The sequence below is a fragment of the Chamaea fasciata genome, unplaced genomic scaffold (assembly GCF_029207755.1).
Source record: "Chamaea fasciata isolate MVZ Bird 193981 ecotype frontalis unplaced genomic scaffold, bChaFas1.0.hap1 SCAF_15, whole genome shotgun sequence".
NCBI lineage: Eukaryota > Metazoa > Chordata > Aves > Passeriformes > Sylviidae > Chamaea > Chamaea fasciata.
In genome coordinates this window covers 16906423-16926234 of record NW_027094100.1, presented here as the reverse complement: position 1 = coordinate 16926234, position 19812 = coordinate 16906423, and the positions used below count along the sequence as shown (strand labels likewise).

The 19812-nt window shown below is 51.3% G+C and overlaps 1 protein-coding gene across 1 annotated transcript; it reads right to left on the bottom strand.

Annotated features, from left to right (window-relative positions):
- Nucleotides 1-302: 302 nt before the first annotated feature.
- Nucleotides 303-19073, bottom strand: DELE1 (DAP3 binding cell death enhancer 1). Its single transcript, XM_066197022.1, has 11 exons — nt 18967-19073; nt 18783-18879; nt 18543-18663; nt 18080-18223; nt 11682-11737; nt 9848-9941; nt 8990-9132; nt 8008-8166; nt 7062-7154; nt 3629-3785; nt 303-2772 (listed from the first exon to the last, which is right to left on the bottom strand). The coding sequence occupies exons 1-11, from the start codon at nt 19071-19073 to the stop codon at nt 2516-2518; spliced, it is 1428 nt and encodes a 475-aa protein (XP_066053119.1). The 3' UTR covers nt 303-2515.
- Between the last annotated feature and the right edge of the window lie 739 nt (nt 19074-19812).

The window sequence follows — 19812 nt, the reverse complement described above, 5'->3', positions numbered from 1 at the left end:
TTTTGTAAAAGCCCCCAAAATCAGCACTGGCATCTGTCCTATGGCTGTTCCAAGAGCCCACAACTTCCTTTTCCGAAAGGACTGGATGTGGCACTCAGTGCTCTGGGCTGGGTGATAAGGTGGCGATCAATCACAGGTTAGACTTGATGATCTCAGAGGTCTTCTCCAACTTTAATGATTCCATTCTATCCTGTTCTCTCCTTTGAGGCCGTGGGATTTTGGAGCACAGTCCTTATCCAAAAGCAGACACCAGATGGCTGGAGTCTGCCAAAGGTAACCTGGGAAAAGGGAAGTGTGAAAACACTGTTTTGAAATATTCAGTCACAGGCTTCACCCTTTTTATGGGTTTTCACTTTGATCTGTGTGTCTGGGAGCTGTAAGACAGTTTTGGGATAATAGCACGGGTGGGAAAACCAAGATATTGGTGAGAGATGAAGAAGCACACAGGTGTTTGTGCCTCTGCACTCCTGCAGAAGGGAAGGGGCTCATGCAGCAGAGGGGGGATGGCAGGTAAGGGCTTCTGGGCTCTCGTGGACCATCTCAGGTATCCCACCCCTGTTCTTTTCCATGTACCTGGAGGTGACAGTTCCCAGAGCTTTAGGTGTGTACACAGCCGAGCCACAGCACCAGACAGTCACACAGATCATTCACAGCAGTGTCAATGAGAAAGTTATCCCTTTCTGTTGCTCTTAGGACTGAATGACAACAGCAATAGAGTAAGATTTCCCCAGGTGGACTTTTTAATATCCAAAATGTTCTGGTTTATTTCGAGTCTCCAAAATGCTTGTACAGATGAGCCCAAGTCTGGCATCCATCCACAGATGGGTTTGGCCTGGCCTGCTCGTGCTGCTGCTCTGCTAACTCAAATCTCTTGCTGGTTTGTTTTGCAAACAAAACAGGTTCTTGCACCAAAATAATGTTGGAGAGCCAGATTCTAACTGAGATGCAGCTGTGCAAACCGTGAGGGAGGCATTTGTGACTAAGCCCTGTGGGATTCCTCTGCACCTTGGGAGCACAGGCAGAGGGACAAACACCCAGCACAACCTCACATCTCCCTCTGCAAAGTTGCTTTGATGTCTCTATTAGAGGACAACCTTTACACAAAAATACCTTATAACAAGCAGGTTTAAAAGGAGGCAAATTCCTCCCTCTTGGTTCCATTTCCTGATTCTGCAAACTGCTTTCAGGCCCCCCAGCCCGTCTCCCATCCTGACCAACGCGTAAGCACGCTCTGGATTATCACAGCATAGGAAACCCACCCCAGGAATTTCCTGCTCCTTGTATCCTGCTTGATAAAGGAAATGGCCTAAGAAAGTTTGGTCTGAGCAGAAGGAGAGAGCAGGCCAGAAGAACAATCAGATGTGTTGAGGGCTGGCTGTGCCCCTCCTTTGCTCCATGGAGAAGTTCAGGATGGGGCCACTGCCTTTGTTTTGCAGAGCCCGATCTACACAGAGCACCAGGGCCACAGGAAGCTGGGCAGTTTGCACAGATGCCCTTGAACCAGTTTAAACTGGTGTGAACAAATGCCTTTTTCCGGATTCAGCTGCCCCAGTGGAAGAAATTATCACACCAGCTGCCTGCTGCTGCTGCCTGCCAGTGGTGCCTTCCCGCTGGGAGCATCCTTTATCCACTCTGCTGCAAATGAGCTGGCGTGCTCAGCAAGCAGGGCCAGGATGGATTTGGAAGTAAACCTTGCTCACTGTGTCTCAGAGAGGTGTGCCCGTGGGAGCAGCTCCCTGCCAGGGCTGCAGGAGTAAGAGGGGGGACAGAAGGACACTGACACGGCGCAGGATGGCCGGGGACAGCTGTCACCTCACTGCTACAGGTGGGTCTGTCACATCCCAGAAAAGAACTGTGCCCTAATGATGAGAATTCACTCTCTTGCTTGCCCAGGTTTGAAAGCAGATTAAACTGCCATAATGGCAACACAGAGCCAGCCCACACTGTGCTGGGAGTTGGGGCACTGTGGGGACCTGCCTTGGAGAGAGAGAGAGAATTGCCTCAGAGGCTGTGGGCCAGGACAATCCCAGGGTTAGTTGCCAATGTCCCCATACGGTGGCCTGTAAACCCCCCTGAGGAACCATGAGCAAGACATGCAGGGCTACTGGAATTAGAACCCCAGATCACACCACCGTGGTGCAGAACCACAGAATGGTTTGGGCTGGAAGGACCTTAAAGCTCACCTTGTTCCACCCTGTGCCATGGCAGGGACACCTCCCACTATCCTAGACTGCTCCAAGCCCTGCCCAATCTGGCCTTGGACACTTCCAAGGATCCAGGGACAGCCACAGCTTGGCTCTAATACAGAAATGCAGGCGCAGAAGCAACATCCCTGTGTGGAAGGTAGAGGACTTAGTGGTATAGGAGATACCACAAGGTTAATTCTCAAACCACAAGAATTTAAAAATGCCTCCTGTTCCATGAACAGAGCTTTCTCTTTCCATTCACTGCCAGCCTGGTTCCAGCCAACCCAAGGGCCTCTGCCTCCGCCTGCTTGTGTCACTTACTGCCTGCTCTACTGCCAGCACTGCTGGGGCTCCCAGCCCTGCAGCTCCAGTGGCACTGTCCTGGCTCCCAAGGCACGGCTCCACCCTGCACTGCTGAGCAGCATCACGTGCAGTCTGCCTGTGCTCCAGGAGTGGGGCAGGCTTAGGCTGCACTGTCCTGGCTGGCTGCTGTGGAGACCTGCAGACACGGGCTCAATAGTCCAGAAATTGGGGCTGGAGGAGGAGGCTCTTAATCCTGAAGGGAATGGATGCTCTGTGTTCACATCTGAAAGTACAGAAAAACAAGGTATTAGTGACACTGGAAAAGGCTGGACTTGATCATACAACCACAGAATCACCGAATCCCCTGAGTTGGAAGGGACCCCTAAGGATCATCGAGTCCAGCTCCTGGCCCTGCACAAACACCCCAACAATCCCACCCAGTGCCTGAGAGTGTTGTCTAAATGCTTCTTGAACTCAGGACAGATTTGGTGCTGTTCCACTGCTCAGCCACTCTCTGGGTGCAAAACCTTTTCCTGGTTTCCAACCTGAACCTCCCCTGACACAGCTCCAGCCATTCCCTCAGGTCCTGTCCCTGGTCACAGGGAGCAGATACTGGAGCTGGGCCTGTGCTGCCCCTTAGGAGGATGTTGAGAACCACGATGAGCTCTGCCCTCAGTCTCCTCTCTTCCAGCTGAACAAACCAAGTGCCCTTAGGTGCTCCTCACAAGGCTTCCCCCCCAGCCCCTTCCCCATCCTCGTGGCCTCCTTTGGACACTCTCTAATGGTTTAATTTCTTTTTTTTTTTTTATACTGTGGTGCCCAAAACTGTCCACAGGACTGGAGGGGAGGCTGCTGCAGTGCAGGACAATCCCCTCCTGGCCCAGCTGGGCCTGGTGCCCCCCAGGACACAGTTGGTCTTTCCAATAGAAATGATTCTGTGACACATCACACTCTGGGAACAGCTTTTCCAGCTGGAGTGAAAGAACTGAGAAGGAGAAGTGGTGCCTTCCCTTCAGCACAAAGAACTCCATTGTGCCGTGGCCCTGTGCGACCCCTCCTCTGGCAATTCAGGCCCCACTGTCCCGGGGTCACGTCCCCACGCAGTCCCCCAGCCCCTGGTGCCCTGCTGGCCCTGGTACCTTGCAGCTCCTGCTCCCAGGCCCGCAGCCTCTCCCGGGCCTGCCCGTTCCCTGCGGCCGCCGACTGCCGGTAGTGCCTCAGCGCCTCCGCCAGGCTCTGCTGCACCCCCAGGCCCTGCTCGTAGCAAACACCCACGTGGTACCTGCTCTGGGCATCCTGGCACAGCAAGCAGCACAGGAAAGGAAACAGAGAGTCTTTAGCACCTTCTTCAGAGTTTACTGCTCTGTCTTTGGTCATCTTCTTAAGTTTAGCTGCTCCATCCCTCCATCTGTATCTTCAGTAATTTAGTCCCCTGGAGGGAAGCAGAATCTCTGGCTCTGCTCCTTCCTATCCCTTTCCAATTAAATTCACTGATTTCCCTTCAACACCCAGGGCTGTGGCAGGGGAACAAAGGAGCAGCTGGCTCTGCAGAGCATCCCAGTTGTCTCAAAGGTCAGAGCTGAGGTGCCTTGGGTAGCCCCGACTGCGCCACATCCTGGTCCCACCCAAACTCTGAGCACACCCTGAGACTGCCCTAACAGAGTTCAAGCCCAAGTCTTGTAAAAACATCACAAATGGCACAGAGGAACTTGCTGCCAAGGGCTGGGAATTTCCCCTTTAACACAAGAGTGCAGCACTCTCCTGCTCAGCCCCACCTCATTCTAGTCCAGAAGAAATCTCAGGCAGCAGAAATGAAGTAAATCAAGCAAATGTGCACTAGAGAAAAAGCACCTGAACCACTCAGACATATGTAACTGCTGGGAATGAACTGGAAAGGAAAGGTTGGCACTGCAGTGAAGCCAAATCCAAAGCCATGACATGTTTATGTGTCAGCTGTGCACTTTATCTTTGATATGCAATGGGAGGCAAAGGGTCTCAGAGAGCAGGAAAGCAGGAAGACACTCCTGAAGACATTAAAAAGACTGTATGGACTCATGGGCACACAGATCTTTCCAGCAACAAAGCCAGCAGCACTGCGGCTTTGCAAAAAAAAAAAAAAAGGAAGAAAAAGAAAAAAACCCCACCAAGTAAGTAGCAAGTTTTAATAAAGCCAGGAGAAAAGAACATATTGCAAGTGTTGCTGTCTGAGATGGAGCTGGTATGGCCAAGTGAAGAACTCAGTGAGTGGGTGCTTTGCAAAATGTTGCAAGTCTCAGTTTATGACAGCAATAAACTCCTTTAGAGATGAGATAAACACGTTAAAGGATTGGCACTTCAGCTGTGACAAGAGATAGGGTTCAATCAGGAGAACTGCACCACCATCTCTCACAGGATGAACACCTCAGAGCCCAGACTGCAGTGAGGGGAGATCCCCAAATTAGCACGGCAGAAGTGACTGTGACACCCTCGGAAATCTGGAGGTCAGGCTCAGTTCTGCAACAGAACTCTTTAATGGGGTTTATATTCTGTGGCTCCTTGTAGGAAATCAGGGAGGATAAAAAGTGGGAAACAAAGTAGAACACAGTTCTCGTGTTGGAAAAACACTTGTCAGAGTTCCCAGCTTGGCTCTAGCATAGAGAACCACCAGAGAAACGCTGAATCTGTGACTTTTTGTGCTGTTTTCCTTTTTTCTGGATTTGTACTAAACGGTGCTGTCCTTGCCTCATCCATACCCAGCCTTCTTTCAGCCAACTAAACATAACTACCAACTCCAGGGTAATGGGAAGTGAAGCTGACCATGGAGCTCTTCTCCCAGGAAAGCGGGTACACCCCAGGGAGCCCACGATCAGCCTGCCCTCAAGGCTGAGGCTCTGGAGCATCCACAGCATCCACTGAGCAGCAGGGATGGGGAAGGATGCTTGGGGTCTGAGAACTCTGACCAAAACATGCCAGGGGTGCACCTGAGGACCTGCAGTTACCTGACAGATTTTCTGTTATTAAGGCATTACCAGTAAATGCAAATCATCTATTTAATGGGCTAACTCAATGGGATACTGTTCAGCATAAACCTCTGACTCCAGGCTGGAAAAAAGGAGCCAAGGATGAAGCTTAGGAGAGATCTTTAGCAGACTTAGAGCTAAATACTGTCTACTGTGATGTCTGAGCTGCTGTGGCAAGTCAGGCCTTGCCCCACAAGACTGAGAGTGTCTCCCTGCTGGAAAGAGGGTGAAAACGCGAGTGGCGAAGTTTACAATAATGTTATGCCATTCAAAATGGTCAAACTTACTATAAAGAATTAATTAAAGAAGATCTCACACAACTAAGGAGTGGGCAACACAATCACAAAGGAAATGGCATTGCCAAATGCAAAGCAGTGCTGATAGCGAGAAATTTGGGCATCACACTGTGATAGTTCCCTGAGACCATCTCATCACTGCTCAGTGCCAGGCAAAGGGCAAGCAGGGCTAGGAATTATTGGAAGGGAATGCAGAACAAAGCAGAGGAGCTCATTATGTGAGATCCGTGGCATACCTCCATCCTGAGCCCACTTTTAGTCCAAACATCTTAAAATGGTCAAAGGAGAATTAGAAGAATAGACAGAAGACTGACAAGCGAAGTAGAACAGCTTAACTACACGGAGACACAAACTAAACCAGCACTCTGCAGCCTGCAAAAGAAATGACTCAGGGAGGACTCACTAAAGGGCACCACAACCACAACTATTAGCCAGCAGAACAGGCAATAGCTATTCATTATTTTCCATTGCACAAAAGCTGTGGGAACTGAAGTTAAAATGAACAAGTTCTTCGGGGGGGAAAAAAACCCCAACAAAAAAAAACCAACAAAAAAAACCAACCCTGGCCATTACAATGCAGCTGAAAACAAGGGGACAATGGAAAGAAACAGAACTGTGGGATGCAGAAACCTGGCTGCAAGACATGGGATCCACACTTCTGGTCCTCTAAATGCTGGTGGGGGTTCAGGAGAGTGCTGTGCCCGTATTGTGGCATTGCCCTTCAAGAAAGAGAGGCCTGGGCCACTTGGGGAAAGTGCAAGCAAGAAGATTCTTGGGGATCTAACCTGACCTGTGACGAGAAACAGCAACAATGGGGAAAGGCTGAATGGAGATTTAAGTGTTTAAATATATTAAAGGTGCCTGAATTAAAAAGTAAATCCAGAAACAGTCTTTCCATCCTCTCTATAAAAGGAGAGAAACAGTGGGCCAATTTTGAAGAACAGATTTGAGATAAACACAATGAAGTTCTCCAAGTGATGCAGTAGTGAAAGATTTTGACTGAAGAGGGTGTAGATGCTCCATAATGGGAAACCTGTACAATCCTGGAAGCTGGATACAGGCACTGGTGCTGGAGGAACTCCTCCAGCCCAACAGGGCTGTTTCTGCAAGGTCTGTGCCCAGGGCCAATCTCCTCTCCGAGAGGCACCAAGGCTCCATTCTGTCCCTTCACACTGGGCAGTAAAATCCTGACACTCACTCCCATTTTCACGAAACCCTGAAATCCTCCACCTGCAGATGCCAAGCTGAGGACAATTCCTGGCAGAAGGATTACTTACCCCACTGTTTGCTGCCTGCAGCAGGTACTTCAGACCTCTCTTCTCCTGGTGCTGCAGCCCCCTCATGTAGAACACTCCAAGATAAGCCTGTGCCTGCAACAAAACCACACTGTCCAGATCAGCCAGGATTTTAATTGTTTGGGTTTTTTAACTGATTTTTCAAGCTGCTCAAATGCTGGGGTTACTGTGGCAGTGTGGTAAGGAGCCTGCCTGTGCAGGGGCTCTTGGGAGAGGCAGGGCTGCCGTAAGAAAAATCAGCATGACACGGAAAACACAAAGAAATCCCATTTGAGACCCAGAGTTTCATTTCAAACTCCCTGTTGGAGTCAGAGCCAGGGAATGGCTCCCACTTGTGTCCTGTCCCCAAGATCCAGCAGATGCACCCCCCGGCCACTGAGCTCCAGGAGGCGTTGCCAGCCTGGCATTCCCAGGACGAGATGGCACATGCCTAAATGCATCTCCTGGAGTGGGAAAGGAGGGCAGGAGACACAGATCTGCACAGATGAGTCATCTCAGAAAGCCACAGATACAAAATGAGGATCTGTTCTTGCTTCAAGCACTGCAAGTCCCTCCAGTACAGCGACCTGTACTCTTAGAATTGAGAGGGAATGAAAACTGAGCTGTGTTTTCAAGCACAGGTCAGCTCTCCCAAGCCAAAGGTTTAATGTAAGAGCCCCATTAACAAGGGACAAACAACGCTGGCTCTGTCTGCAGGCAGGGCTGTCTCCCAGACACTGTCAGGAATATAAACAGATTCAGAGAATGCTTTGGATCAGAAAGGACATTAAAGATCCTCTGGTTCCACTCCCCCTGCCGTGACCAGGGGGAAATCCATTGGAAGGCTTTTCCTCCCAGTGCCACAGACGCTGCTTTCCAGGATGTGGCTCCAACAACCCCTCAGTCAGGGCTCCGTGCTGGCTCTCTCCTCTGCCCTTTGGACACCAACCTCTGTGATCCCAGCCCCTGCTGCTCGTTCCAGGAGTGCCACAGCCTTGTGCTGCCTGTCCCAGCAGCTGCCAGGGCCGTGCTGGAGCAGGTACCTGGCGTAGCGGTACTGGGCCATGGGGTGATGGCTGCTGGCTGCCTGGCAGTAATAAAAACCTGCCTGAGAGAGAGAAACCCAGGTCATGCATGCCCTCACCATGACATGGCTCTTTAACCTCTCTGTCTAGACCCATCGCAAGCTGCATGCCTCCCCAGAGCCCTCCCACAGCAGAACATCAGCTGGGTCAGGTGAGACAGTGGACTGTGACTGCCCCAGAGCCCTGGAACCACCCTGCCTGCTCCACTCCAACGCCCCGAGCTGAAGGGGGTGGCACTGGGCCAACCATGACTCAAACCAAGCCGCCTTTGCAGTTCGTCCCAGCTCCAGCAGCTGCTGGCCAGCTTGCACTAGGTGGCAGGCTGGAGTTACAGGAGCCAAACTGGAGATCTGAGAAACCCTGGGATGTGCAGCGGTGTCTTAAATACAGCAACATGACAGGTTTCTCCTTGGAACCCCGCTGGGTGCTGGTAGCACAGCCTGTGCACCTGGAGAACCCTCAGAAGCTGTGGGAAAGGGATCTCTGAGCACCTCTCTGAGGGGACTGCTGACACTGAAAGCAGCTCTGCAAAGCTGCAATTATTATTATTTCCAGCATTTTCTGCTGAGTCTTCAGAGCCTGGGAACTGTCCAGGCTCCCCAGGGAATGGGGGAGGCTGCCAGAGCTCCAGGAACGCTTGGCCAGCGCTGCCAGGGATGCCCAGGGTGGGATTGTTGGGATGGCTGTGCAGGGCCAGCAGCTGCATCAACGATCCCCGTGGGTTCCCTCCAGCTCAGGATATTCCATGACTTGCCCACCCATGTAAAAGGAGCAAAGCTCCGAGCACTCAGCACACATCCTTCTCCTGCCGTGCGCTGCCCACACCCACCCCCTGGGCCTGGATACCTTTTCCAAGTCCTTTTCCGTGCCCCTGCCGTGCTCGTAGCACAGCCCCACGTTGAACTGGGCTTTGCTGTAGCCCCGATCCGCCGCCAGCTTGAAGCAGGTGAAGGCAGCCCGGCAGTGCCCCGCCCTCATGCTCTCGATGCCTGAGGAAAACACAGCCTAAAGCCACGGAAAACAGGGAAAAAGCACAGGGCCACAACCCAGCCTTCAATGCAGCAACCTCCCCCGCAGCCACTGGGCCTTCCTTGGCTCACGCCAAGTGCTCTGGGCCCCTTCCAGCTGGCTCACCAACCCTCACTCCACAGTTTCCGTAAGAAAAATGACAACGCTGCATTTTAGGGATTTTTCTGGGCTCGTGGCAGAGAGGGATCACAGGCTAACACAACGTATGGCTCACACAGAAACAACTTGCTTTTCAGTGCTGCAACTAGTGGTGTATATAGGGCAGGGACTTTTCTTAGCTCACTGCATCTCCTTTCTGCTTTTCTTAGAGTTGCAATCCTGCAATTGCTTTTTCAGCTTGCCAGGAAAACTGTGAGCTCAGACAATAAAAGAAGGATACAAGGATATGACATCTTGTGTTGCAAAAAAGACAGAGATGGCTTAATTTCCAACTACAGATGTCAGGACAACAGTGCAGGCTTCAAGCAAGCCTGGATTGAAATATGCTGAGATAAATCAGGTGGCACGATGGGACAAAGGGCAATAAATCTCTCCCAGCAGTTAAAATTGCTGAAAGGAGGCTCCAGCTTGGGTATTTGCCATCCCTGCCTTCTCACAAGACCTGCAACCATTTGGAGGTCCTCCAAAATGAGAAACCTGTGGTTTAAGGGCAAAACAAAACCAACTCCACATTACCAAGGATATTCAATGCGATGGAAATATCAATTCGGAAAATCTGCTGCAATTGGAAAGCGGCTTCCTCTAAATGCCCTCGCTGAGCTGGGTCACCCTGAGGAGTCAGAGAAAAAAGCTATTAAAGACAGCTAAATCATATCAACCCTAGAGGAGATTCTTGCTTGCAAACCAAGCAGTGAGACCTGTTTGTATGGTAGTTCAGTCACCAGGAGAGTGAGGTCGTGTATCCACACAAAAACCTCCCTGTCCTACACAGCCACCTTGCCGGGGAAGCTGTATGGACACTGCTCCCCTGCCCTCTGGTCAGGGAGCTTGGGGCAGCCTCTTGGGCATCAGCAGACCTTCCAGAATTCAGCAAATACCTCACCCTACTCAGAGCAGTCTGCAGCTCCTCCCGAGGGGCAGCACAGGGACAGCACGCAGGGAATGGCTGGAGCTGGGCCAGTAGGCTCAGGCTGGATTTGGGGAGAAGTTTCTTCCTCCAGATGGTTCTGGGGCACTGAACAGGCTCCCCAAGGCGGCCAGAGCTCCAGGAGCAGCATGTGGACACCGCTCCCAGGGACGCACAGGGGGGGATTGTCGGGGTGTCTGTGCAGGGCTGGGAGCTGGGCTCATGATCCTCGTGGATCCCTTCCAGAAGAGGATATTCCATGCTTCTAAGATAACTTCCCCCTCCAAAAATAACATTACCCCTTGTTCCCTCCCCCACGCTGTGCCCAGAGCAGAGTCCCTGCCAAAACATCTTCACGTCATTCCATGTGCTTTACCCAATTCCAGCTGGACTGAGCACTGCCCAGGGCTGCCGAAACCCTGCAGGGCACAGCCAAACTCTTTCTTCTCTCCTGGCAAGGAACAGCCCGGGCCGTGGGAGGAGGCTCAGCCCAGCCCAGCCCCACACCCCGAGTGCCATCGAGGGGCAGCAGAGCTCAGTGCACACGGGGAACCGGGACAATGCCCCTTGGCAGCCACAGCTCCGCTGCTGAGCTCGGGGCTGCTCCCAAGAGGCCAAGACAGGTCCAAGGCCCCTCCCTGAGCTGCTCCATGACCCAGCTCCAGGCTCTTCCTCCAGCCCTGCACAAGTGGCACCTCCCAGGATGGAGAGATCCATGCTCACCCCCCCCCCCAGCAGATGAAGCAAATTCCTCCTTGGTGCCTTTTGCAGGAACTCACCCTGCTAAAAACTGAATTTACCTCACTCGGCTAAAAACTGAATTTACCTCCTCCCTACTCACAGTGCCCTTGAGCGATTGCTCAGCCGAGTGATTTTTTTTTTTTATAAAGGGAATTATCTGCATCTAAGATGTGAATTGCAAAAAATTGGCAGGTTTAATCACAACAAGAACAATAATGTAATTTACGGCCTTGTGACTCTCGAGCTGATGCACTCTCTTCAAGCCCCAAGTGCTTCCCTCTTTACCAGACAAGAGCCAGCCCTGATTTGCAGTGTTTGGAGTGAGACCACCTTCCCCAGTCATGGGTTGTCTGGTAAACACCAAAATAGCAACAGCATGTAATCACCTAGTGAAAGATTGCATCAAAATGCAAATACACAGGAACACACTGGTGCTGCAGAATTTATTGTTTTGTTTGGTTGCTTGGTTTGGTGTTTCTCCCCATTTTCTTTCAGTGCTTCCCTGCCAGCAGCCCTGTTACACAGATGCCTCAAAGGATGGAGATGGCAGTTTGTAAATCCTGGAATTTTCTGGCTAAAGCAGAGGTCAGTATATCCCACCTCCCTTTCTGTTCCCCAGTCTTGTGTGTGAGTGTTGCTCAGGCTGTGCTTGGGATAGCTCTGGGAAGGTGCAGACAGAGGGGGAGGAAAATGAAACCTTACCTTTGCAGTGTGGAGAACTGGCCCCACCCTGGAGCTCCCAGGGATTTGGAACTCCCCTGCATTAAAAAAAATCCAACAAAAAGAGCAAAGTTTAGCAGTGCCGTATCTTTGCCTCTTCTCATCCTCTCCATTCCACAGCTCTTTCCTGAAGATCTGATCTCCCACTCAGTCAGGGAATCAGGAACAGAAGGAATCCTAACCAGTCTGACCTTTGGAGCAAAAGCAAGCACAGGAATCCAGCCCTGTGGCTGCAGCCCCTCCAGAAAGGCCCCTGGTTTTGATCTGAAGACACACAAAGCAGAGAATCTCCTGCTTCTCCTAAATGTTCCAGTAACTTGTAATCACTGCTTTAAACCTCTGTGCTTCATTTCAAATTAAAGTGCTTCTACTCTGGGTTTCTGCTCCCAGGCACTGGCTCTTCTACGTTTTTTCTTCTTTACTAAAAAGCCAATTCCTCCTTTTGAAAGTCCTGACACGACTAATCAGCCCCTCTTGATTCCTGTCTGTGATTCTACAAAGACTGCACCATTCATGTCTTTCAACTGCAGCACTTTTCTGCCAGCCCTGGTTAATTTTATGACATTTTGCTACTATTCCTGAATTTCCAACAGGGTTACTGAGGTGCAGCCCGTCTCAGCAGTGTCACAGGAGGGGTGACATTGCCCCCCTGTGCCCAGTTTGCCTGGAGCAGAAGTGCTGCAGCTCCCAGCTTGCCCAGGGTATCACACTCAGCCCTCAGCTGAGCTGCTGCCTCCCCAACTCCTTCCCCAGGTAATTCCTTTGCAGGGTGCAGCCCTGCTTCTGCCAGGGGATGATCAGCCCTCTCAGGTACACTGGGACAGCCACGTGTTCAGCACTTTGTGACCAGTTTCAATCAGAATTATCTGACAGAGCATCTCCAGCCCGAGCTAAGCCACCTTGCTCAGGGCAGGATTGTGCTGGCAGCGGTTACAGTGGCATTAACTCCTGCCACTGCAACAGGACAATGACCTCCACAAAGGAGACAAGACAGCCTGAGGCCAAGGATTTTTAACCTGGATCACCACAAGCAGCTGGATCCCACTGGATATTTAACCCCCGGTGCTGGAGCCTGGATCATTTTGAGCCAGAGCTGTGCACTCCCCGCGTCTCCTTCTCAAGCTGTGTGATAGCCAACACAAATGAAAAAATGTCCTTTTAGGGCCTGATTCCTCAATTGCTGGCACAGTTTGGCTCCAGGAGCAGCAGCACTGAGGTGTGCAGCAGGCAGGAGTGCTCCGTGCAGTGCCTGCACTATGCCACAGTGTGCAGGAGCCGTGACCTGTGTGCCAGCTGCAGCCTCGTTATTCCCAGACAAACAATTCCCCCCTGGCTGTATTCAAATGTGTCTTATCTGGACAGGCCCCACTCACCCAACAAGCAAGATCACTGTGGCAGACATGATTTCTATGCAGCATTCCACTAAAAGTAGTATAATCTGTGAATTTATTAGTTGTGCTTTCTGTTTCTTTGCAGAGCAGGCATCAAATTATCTGATATTTCTCACTGTAAGGCTCTATCGTGTATCTCCCTTGTGATGTAATTTGGGTTTTTGCCACACAAACAACTGCAAATCCCATGGAAAAAAATGGTCTGTATTAGGAATTCTCCCACTACTTGTTTAAACAGCATTAGTACATCCACACTTGTAAGAAACAGAACATTTTGCACAGATGTCTACTCCTAAATCAGAGACTCCTCGTTTACTGTGAAAATGTTGTAATTTGGAGAAACCACTGAACCGCGAAAAATAAACAGCCACTAATTCTGAATTCTGTCAGCCTGCAGAAGCACTTTGCGCCCCTCTACCATGGGAAACCCCTCCTCACTCAAATCTCCACAGATCAGGGTTACCAATCCCAGAGAACATCTGGAAAAAAAGCACAGGGACCAACTGGTCCCACACCCAGCCCCAGCTCCTGGAGGACCAGAGAGTCCCCGAATGGTTTGGGTTGGAAGGGAGCTTAAAGCTCACCCAGGACCACCCCTGCCATGGGCAGGGACACCTTCCACTGTCCCAGGCTGCTCCAAGCCCTGTCCAGCTTGGCCTGGGACACTTCCCAGGATCCAGGAGTAGCCACAGCTTCTCTGGGCAACCTGAATTCCCTCAGAATGACCTCTGAGGCTGGACAAGCTCAATTATTCTTCAGGTTACGTTTAAAAGATGGGAGTATCACAGCTGGAATTTTCTGTGCAACTTTATTTCTACTTCTTCACACCCAGGCATGCAACATGATTGCCCATCCTTTTTTTTTTTTTCTATGCAGTCTTGCAGCTTTCAGCGTTCTGGATGCCCAACGCTTACATCTTCAGCAGTTAATAAATATTTTTGTCTCTCTCTTCACTGTTCATCCTGGACTAATCAAGTGTTGCTCACAGCTAGCTCCAAATGAGGAATTAATAATCTTCTCCTAGACAGCCTAGATTGCTCATCCCAAAACATCCACGAGAACTAAGTCACAACAAGAGCTGGCCAAAATCCAGCATTTCTGCCTCATGGAAAATTTCACTGTTTCCAATTGGTTTCATTGTGCTTTGAAATGAAAACACACTTTTGCAATGTCTGTAATCTCAGAATTGAAATAACGAATTTTACAGTTCTGCCAGGGGTAAAATACAACTCCCCAGGGCATCATTCAGCTGCTGTAACACTGAGACTGGCTGTAATCACCTGCTTGCTCACTCTGTGCCTTTAACTTCCAGCAAAAAGCCTCTGAGTGAGGCAGGAATTGCATGGAAAAAAATAAGATGTGAACACAGAGCCAAGGACTCGCTGGTAGCCATATCCAGAATGCTACTTAAAGCAAGTTTGAAGTTAATTTCCTGAAGTTTTCTTTTTAAACAAAGGACTAGATTTTGCTCCTATTGTGCTCTAATAAAATTGGAATGGCTCTTGTGGAAAGCTGAGATGTTGGGATCCATCTCACAGATCCTTGTCACAACAACAGCAGATTGGCACTGCACAGGGAGACCAGCACCAACAAGCATGGAAATGAACTGAAACACCCAGAGAAAGGGGAAGGGCATGGAATTCTCTCCAGAAGATCCCTTGAAATTGCTGGCAGCAGCAAACTGGAGCAGGGAAGGTGCATTCTGCTGCACTCTGAGCTCTGTTCTCTCATGGCAAGGCTTTGCTACCAGATTCCCCTGCGTCATCTGCCAGGCGTCTGTCCTTCCCTTCCTTCTGCTCTCCCCAGCTTCCTGCTGCATCCTCATTTTGCCAGCCTCACCCTCTTTCAGTAGCTAAACACCAGGGGAAAAAAAACAATCCTGTACCTCAGGCAGGTTTTTCTGTAGAAGGCAAAATGTAGTGAAAGAAAGGGACCATCAAGCTTCACTTTCCACGGAAAGATTCCCAGGACTTCTCACATGACAAAACCCTGCATTTTTTCAGGCTCTTGAGTGCAAATTACCAAATCTCTTCCCCCTGACTTTTCTCCATAAACTCCCACAAAATGGATGCACAACATAATGTGGAATGTAACCCGAGGACTTCTGTATGGAGCAAAATCAAATTATTTCTGACATATATTATCTCTGACAAGTGACAGTTGGAGATGCTTGGGCAGAAAGGGTGAGGAGCAGGGATTATAAAGTCACGCTCTCCCTGGCAGAACTTTCCAGCAATCAGCTGTTCTGTGATCTGAGCAGGAGGCTTGGCTGGACCAATTAAGTCTCATTTCAATGTGTAATTTTACCTAATCACTTCTTGGAACCCACTTGTACTTCTGGCCCGTAGCAGTGAGTTCCACAATTTACTTGGGCACTGGCCAAAGACAAAACGCCTTTTGCTTTTTTCCAAGCTTGCTACCTGACCCCTCTGTGCTGCCTTTTAATATCAGGATTATGAAAAAGATTGTCCCTATTCTCCTTCTCCCAACAGTTTTAGTTTCACACAGCACCAGCACATTCTATGCCACTTCATTTTTTTTTTTTAAGCTGAAGAGTCAGTCTGTGTTTGGATGTAATTGTCTCCCTGTCATCTTTTCTCTGCAGTTTCGTCCCTGTTTTTCAGGCACTGTCTTCTCCTTAAGTGTTCAGGATGTGGCTGCATCCCAGACTCACACGAACCCACAGCACTGCCTTGTCCTCAGCTCCTTCCTTCACCATAATTAACATTTAATTGGCCTCACTGCTGCCGAGCACTGACTTAACCTTATCAAAAGCACATCCATAGTGACTTTAAATGTTCCCTCTGCAAGACAATTATTAATTTGACACTCCTCACTCTGCCTGTGTATTTGCAGCCACACTCCCCTGTGCACGCTCATTTAACCCACCTGGGGGTTACCCTGGCTTTGGTTCTCATGCAATCTCTGCCTGTGACTTTCAGATTTGACTGTCCTGAAGAATTTTGTACCATTTGCCGCTTCTGCTGCCTCCTTCATCACCTCTTGTTTCCAAATCACTGCTGACTGTGCTCAACAGAACAGGTTTAACAAAGGACAAGGGAATCCTACAGTAATGGCTCTCCACTGTGAAAACTTTCTTTAAGGAGCTACCAGCCCAAGAGTTATTAACCCCTCCATGTTCCCTCACATCAGCTTAAACTCTTTAGATAGCTTTGGTTTAGGTCCTGTCTGGATGATTTTCGGAAAGGTAAAAGCTGGATTATCTTGCTCCACATGCCTGTTGACTTCTCCAAAGAAGTCTTAATAGATTTACAACTCTCTCAAGTCTCTGCAAGGGAGCAAGCTGGCCTGAGAAATGGCTTCCTAAATCCTTCCAAGACCTTTGATACAGCCCACTCATCCCAGCATCCGACACCTCCATCCTGTAACACAGTTTCTATCAAATTAGAATCACCTTTTTTGCAGTTCTGTGCCTCAAGCCAACACCCACCCACTCTTTTTTAAAAGCCAAACTGTGCAATCTGTCAGTGCTCATTCCCCTGGTCACAGAGCAGGTTTGAGCACGGGATTACAGATCATCCTTGGAGGCTCAGTGATTTCCCAGCTTCTGAAGAACATCTGAACAAAGACCACGTGGCCTTAGTGACTTGTCACTGTTCAATTTATCAGTTTACCCAAAAGCTCTTCCTGTTGACTCTCAGCAGGAACTGTTTGTCAGACACACATTCACTCCAGGATGTCCAGCTGTGCCAACTGCAGGCATTGCTATCTCCACTTCTTCCCACCACTCTTCCCAGAGGACCATGTCCAGTCACCTGCCAGTGCTGGAGTGCTTCTTAATATGCTCCAGGCTAAAGCAGATGGGTTAAACAGTCTAATTGGCAGTTTAGGTAAATTAACCTGGCTGTTTTCCTGGAGTTAATTAGGAGACATGGAAACAAAATGCTCCATTTGCCAACTGATGGGAATGGTAACCTCTGGCAGGAGAAGGTTTGATAAGCAGTGACGGGCAGTAGCTGAAATCAGCACAGAAGGAAGCCAAAATTCTGAAAGAAAGCAAAAAATGGGCAACAGCTCTGACCTTTTCTGCAGCACCTTCATTATTTAATTCTTCCCTGTGAGGGTGCTGAGGCCCTGGCACAGAGAAGCTGTGGTTGCCCCTGGGCCCCTGGAAGTGTCCAAGGCCAGGCTGGACAGGGCTTGGAGCAAGTCTGGGATAGTGGAAGGTGTCCCTGCCCATGGCAAGGAACAAGAAGAGCTTTCAGAGATTCCTCTCATCCCAAACCAGTCTGTGATCCTGTGATTTATCCAACATCTGTGGCTGGTTTCCTGATGTGCCTCTTCTACACCACTACTGAATGTTGTCCCCTTGCCACCTGCTCCAGCAGGCTTCCTGCTTCCAACCACTTTCCTGAGGCGATTATTAATGTTTCTATATCTAGTGAGCTGTAGGCCTCATCTGATCTTCCTTGGTGTGACTTTATATTCCCTATGTAGGACACACTTTCCTGGGCAAGACTTCAATTTTGTTGGAGCCTATCTTTCTATTTTTATAAAACTCATTTTAATAATGTCTTTGATACCTCCTTCCACTGTCTTATCTACGGCAGAAGAGCTCAGAAACGCATCCTCATCTTGCAGGAAGAGAGTAATTCCTTCAGTTTCACACCATGTACACCAGTCTCCCAGATCAGTGGTGCAGCATCCTTCTGAACCCTTCTGGCTGCAAACATCTGTCCACAATAAAAGAACAGGACTGGATGCTGCAATCAGTCTGCTAAGGCAGAGCAGTGTTGGGAAAGCTGTTGTCACCTGCAGTTACAGCACAGCCTTGTCTCTGCCTTCAGGAGGTTTCTTCCTCCTGTCTCTGGACTCCGATTCATCTCGCTGAAACTCTGCCTCTCCACTCTCACCTGCCTCCTCAAGTGTCAATAAATGGCTACACACTCCTTGGCCCCCAGCTTGCCTTGGGGGAACTCCCAGGTCCTTCTGCCGCAAGTATCCTGCCCTGCAGCACAGAGCACATACCTGCTTCTGCCCAGGGCTGGCTCTCTCCTTGCCCCGAGGGGATGCCTGAGGAGGAATCCTCTGCTACAGCCTCTGGACTTGTTTTCTGCAGGACCTGGGACCCCAGCTGCTGGCCAGGACAGCTGGTTGAGGCTTCGGTCACCACTGTAATACAGAGCACAAAGCCTGTGTCTGCTCCAGGCAACACCACCGGTCTGTGCGTGTACTCGGTGTCCTCTGACCACACAGACAAGCAGGAGGAAAGCTCGCGCAGCAGAATCCAGAACAGAAAACAAACGTCAGGGCACACAGAATGGGACCGCACCAAACCGTGAAGAAGCCGAGGTTCTGCTGACACTCTCCCCAGGGCCCGAGAGCGGCGGTCAGCCTCTCCCAGCTCTCTTCCAGCCTCACTTACCACACCACGAGGCAGGACTCCCACCCGGCAGCCCCCCGCCGCCCTCCCCGGGCCCCAGCCGCTGACCTGCGGGCCGGGGGGGCAGCGAGGAAGGCCGGGGAAGCCTTCGCTCCGTGCGGGCGTCCGGCAGCGACCTGAGCCAGGCGACGTGCCGGAGCAGCTGCAGCAGCAGCGCGCCCACGGCTCCCTGCGGAGAGCGGACACGGTCAGGGCACGGCCCCGCTCCCTCTCCCGCTCCCACCCGGCCCCTTCTCCCCGGCTCTGCTCGGGGACGGCCCCCGAGCCGTCCCCGGCGCTGCTCCTCACCCAGGTGACGGCCTCCCGCACGGAGTAGCGGGGCACCGGGCCGGGCAGCGCCCGCCGCCGTCCTCCTCGCTCCGGGCCATCCTGACACGAGGGCGCCCTGCAACAACCGCACGCACAACGCGGGCGCCGTGAGGCCGGGCCGCGCCGCCGGCCCCGGGGCGGGGGACACCGGAGCCGCACTCACCGCTCGGGGCTGTGGCCGCGGCCGCCGCCCAGCCCGGGGGCACAGGCGGGGCGGGCGGGGGTGGGCGCGCAGCGGCCCCGGCCCAGCTGCAGCAGCAGCCGCCACATCCCGCCCGCCCCGCCGGCAACGCGCGGGGCACAGAGACGGGCGGGCGGCCGGGCACGGCGGGCCGGGGCTGCGGGCACAGCGGGCACAGCGGGCACACGGGGGACAGCGGGGACGAGGGCGGCTACGGGCGGCGCGGGCGGAGCGGCAGCACGGCCACGGAGCGGGGAAACAGCGGCACGGTCGGCACGGAGCGCGGACAGAGCGGCAGCCGCACCATAGAGCGCGGCTAGAGCGGCCCGCCGCCATGCAGCGCGCACAGAGCGCCGCCCGCACGGGAGGTCCCGTGTGGGCGCTGAGGGCGCGGCGGCGTCCCGGGCTGCGAAACGTGCCATGTGTAAAACATCTCTGCAGAAAGGTGCTCGCTGGTGTTTGATGGCTGGCTGCTCTCCAGACTAGTCAGCAAGGAGGGTGATTTTACCCGTGAAACAGCAGCTCACAAGCTCTGCGTGATGTCCAGGTGTTCGAAAGACCGATTACTTATTGGTAGAGTCACCTTGCTAATGACGCTGACATTTCAGTAGTCAAAAATAGTTAACAATTTGTCCAGAGTCTAACGGGGAATGAGAAGGGGGTTATGAAACATTCTGCCTTATTGTTGCGGAATATGGAATAAATTAAAATTAAGGAAGGATGTTCTTTGGTGTGATTTATGTATGCTATGGATGTTCTATGGATGATCATTGTGTGCTTTCAAGCCACATCAACAAGAAGGGAGATAGAATCCCTGGAACAAATAGC

Bases quoted from the DNA above. Each gene is read 5' to 3' on its own strand.
- DELE1 (XM_066197022.1), bottom strand. From the start codon at position 19,073: ATGTGGCGGCTGCTGCTGCAGCTGGGCCGGGGCCGCTGCGCGCCCACC. The intron at 11,738-18,079 runs GTATGTGCTCTG...TTTTTAATGCAG, and splicing joins CCAGCCCTGGGCAGAAGCAG to GGGAGTTCCAAATCCCTGGG. The intron at 8,167-8,989 runs GTATCCAGGCCC...TCTCTCTCTCAG, and splicing joins CGGAAAAGGACTTGGAAAAG to GCAGGTTTTTATTACTGCCA.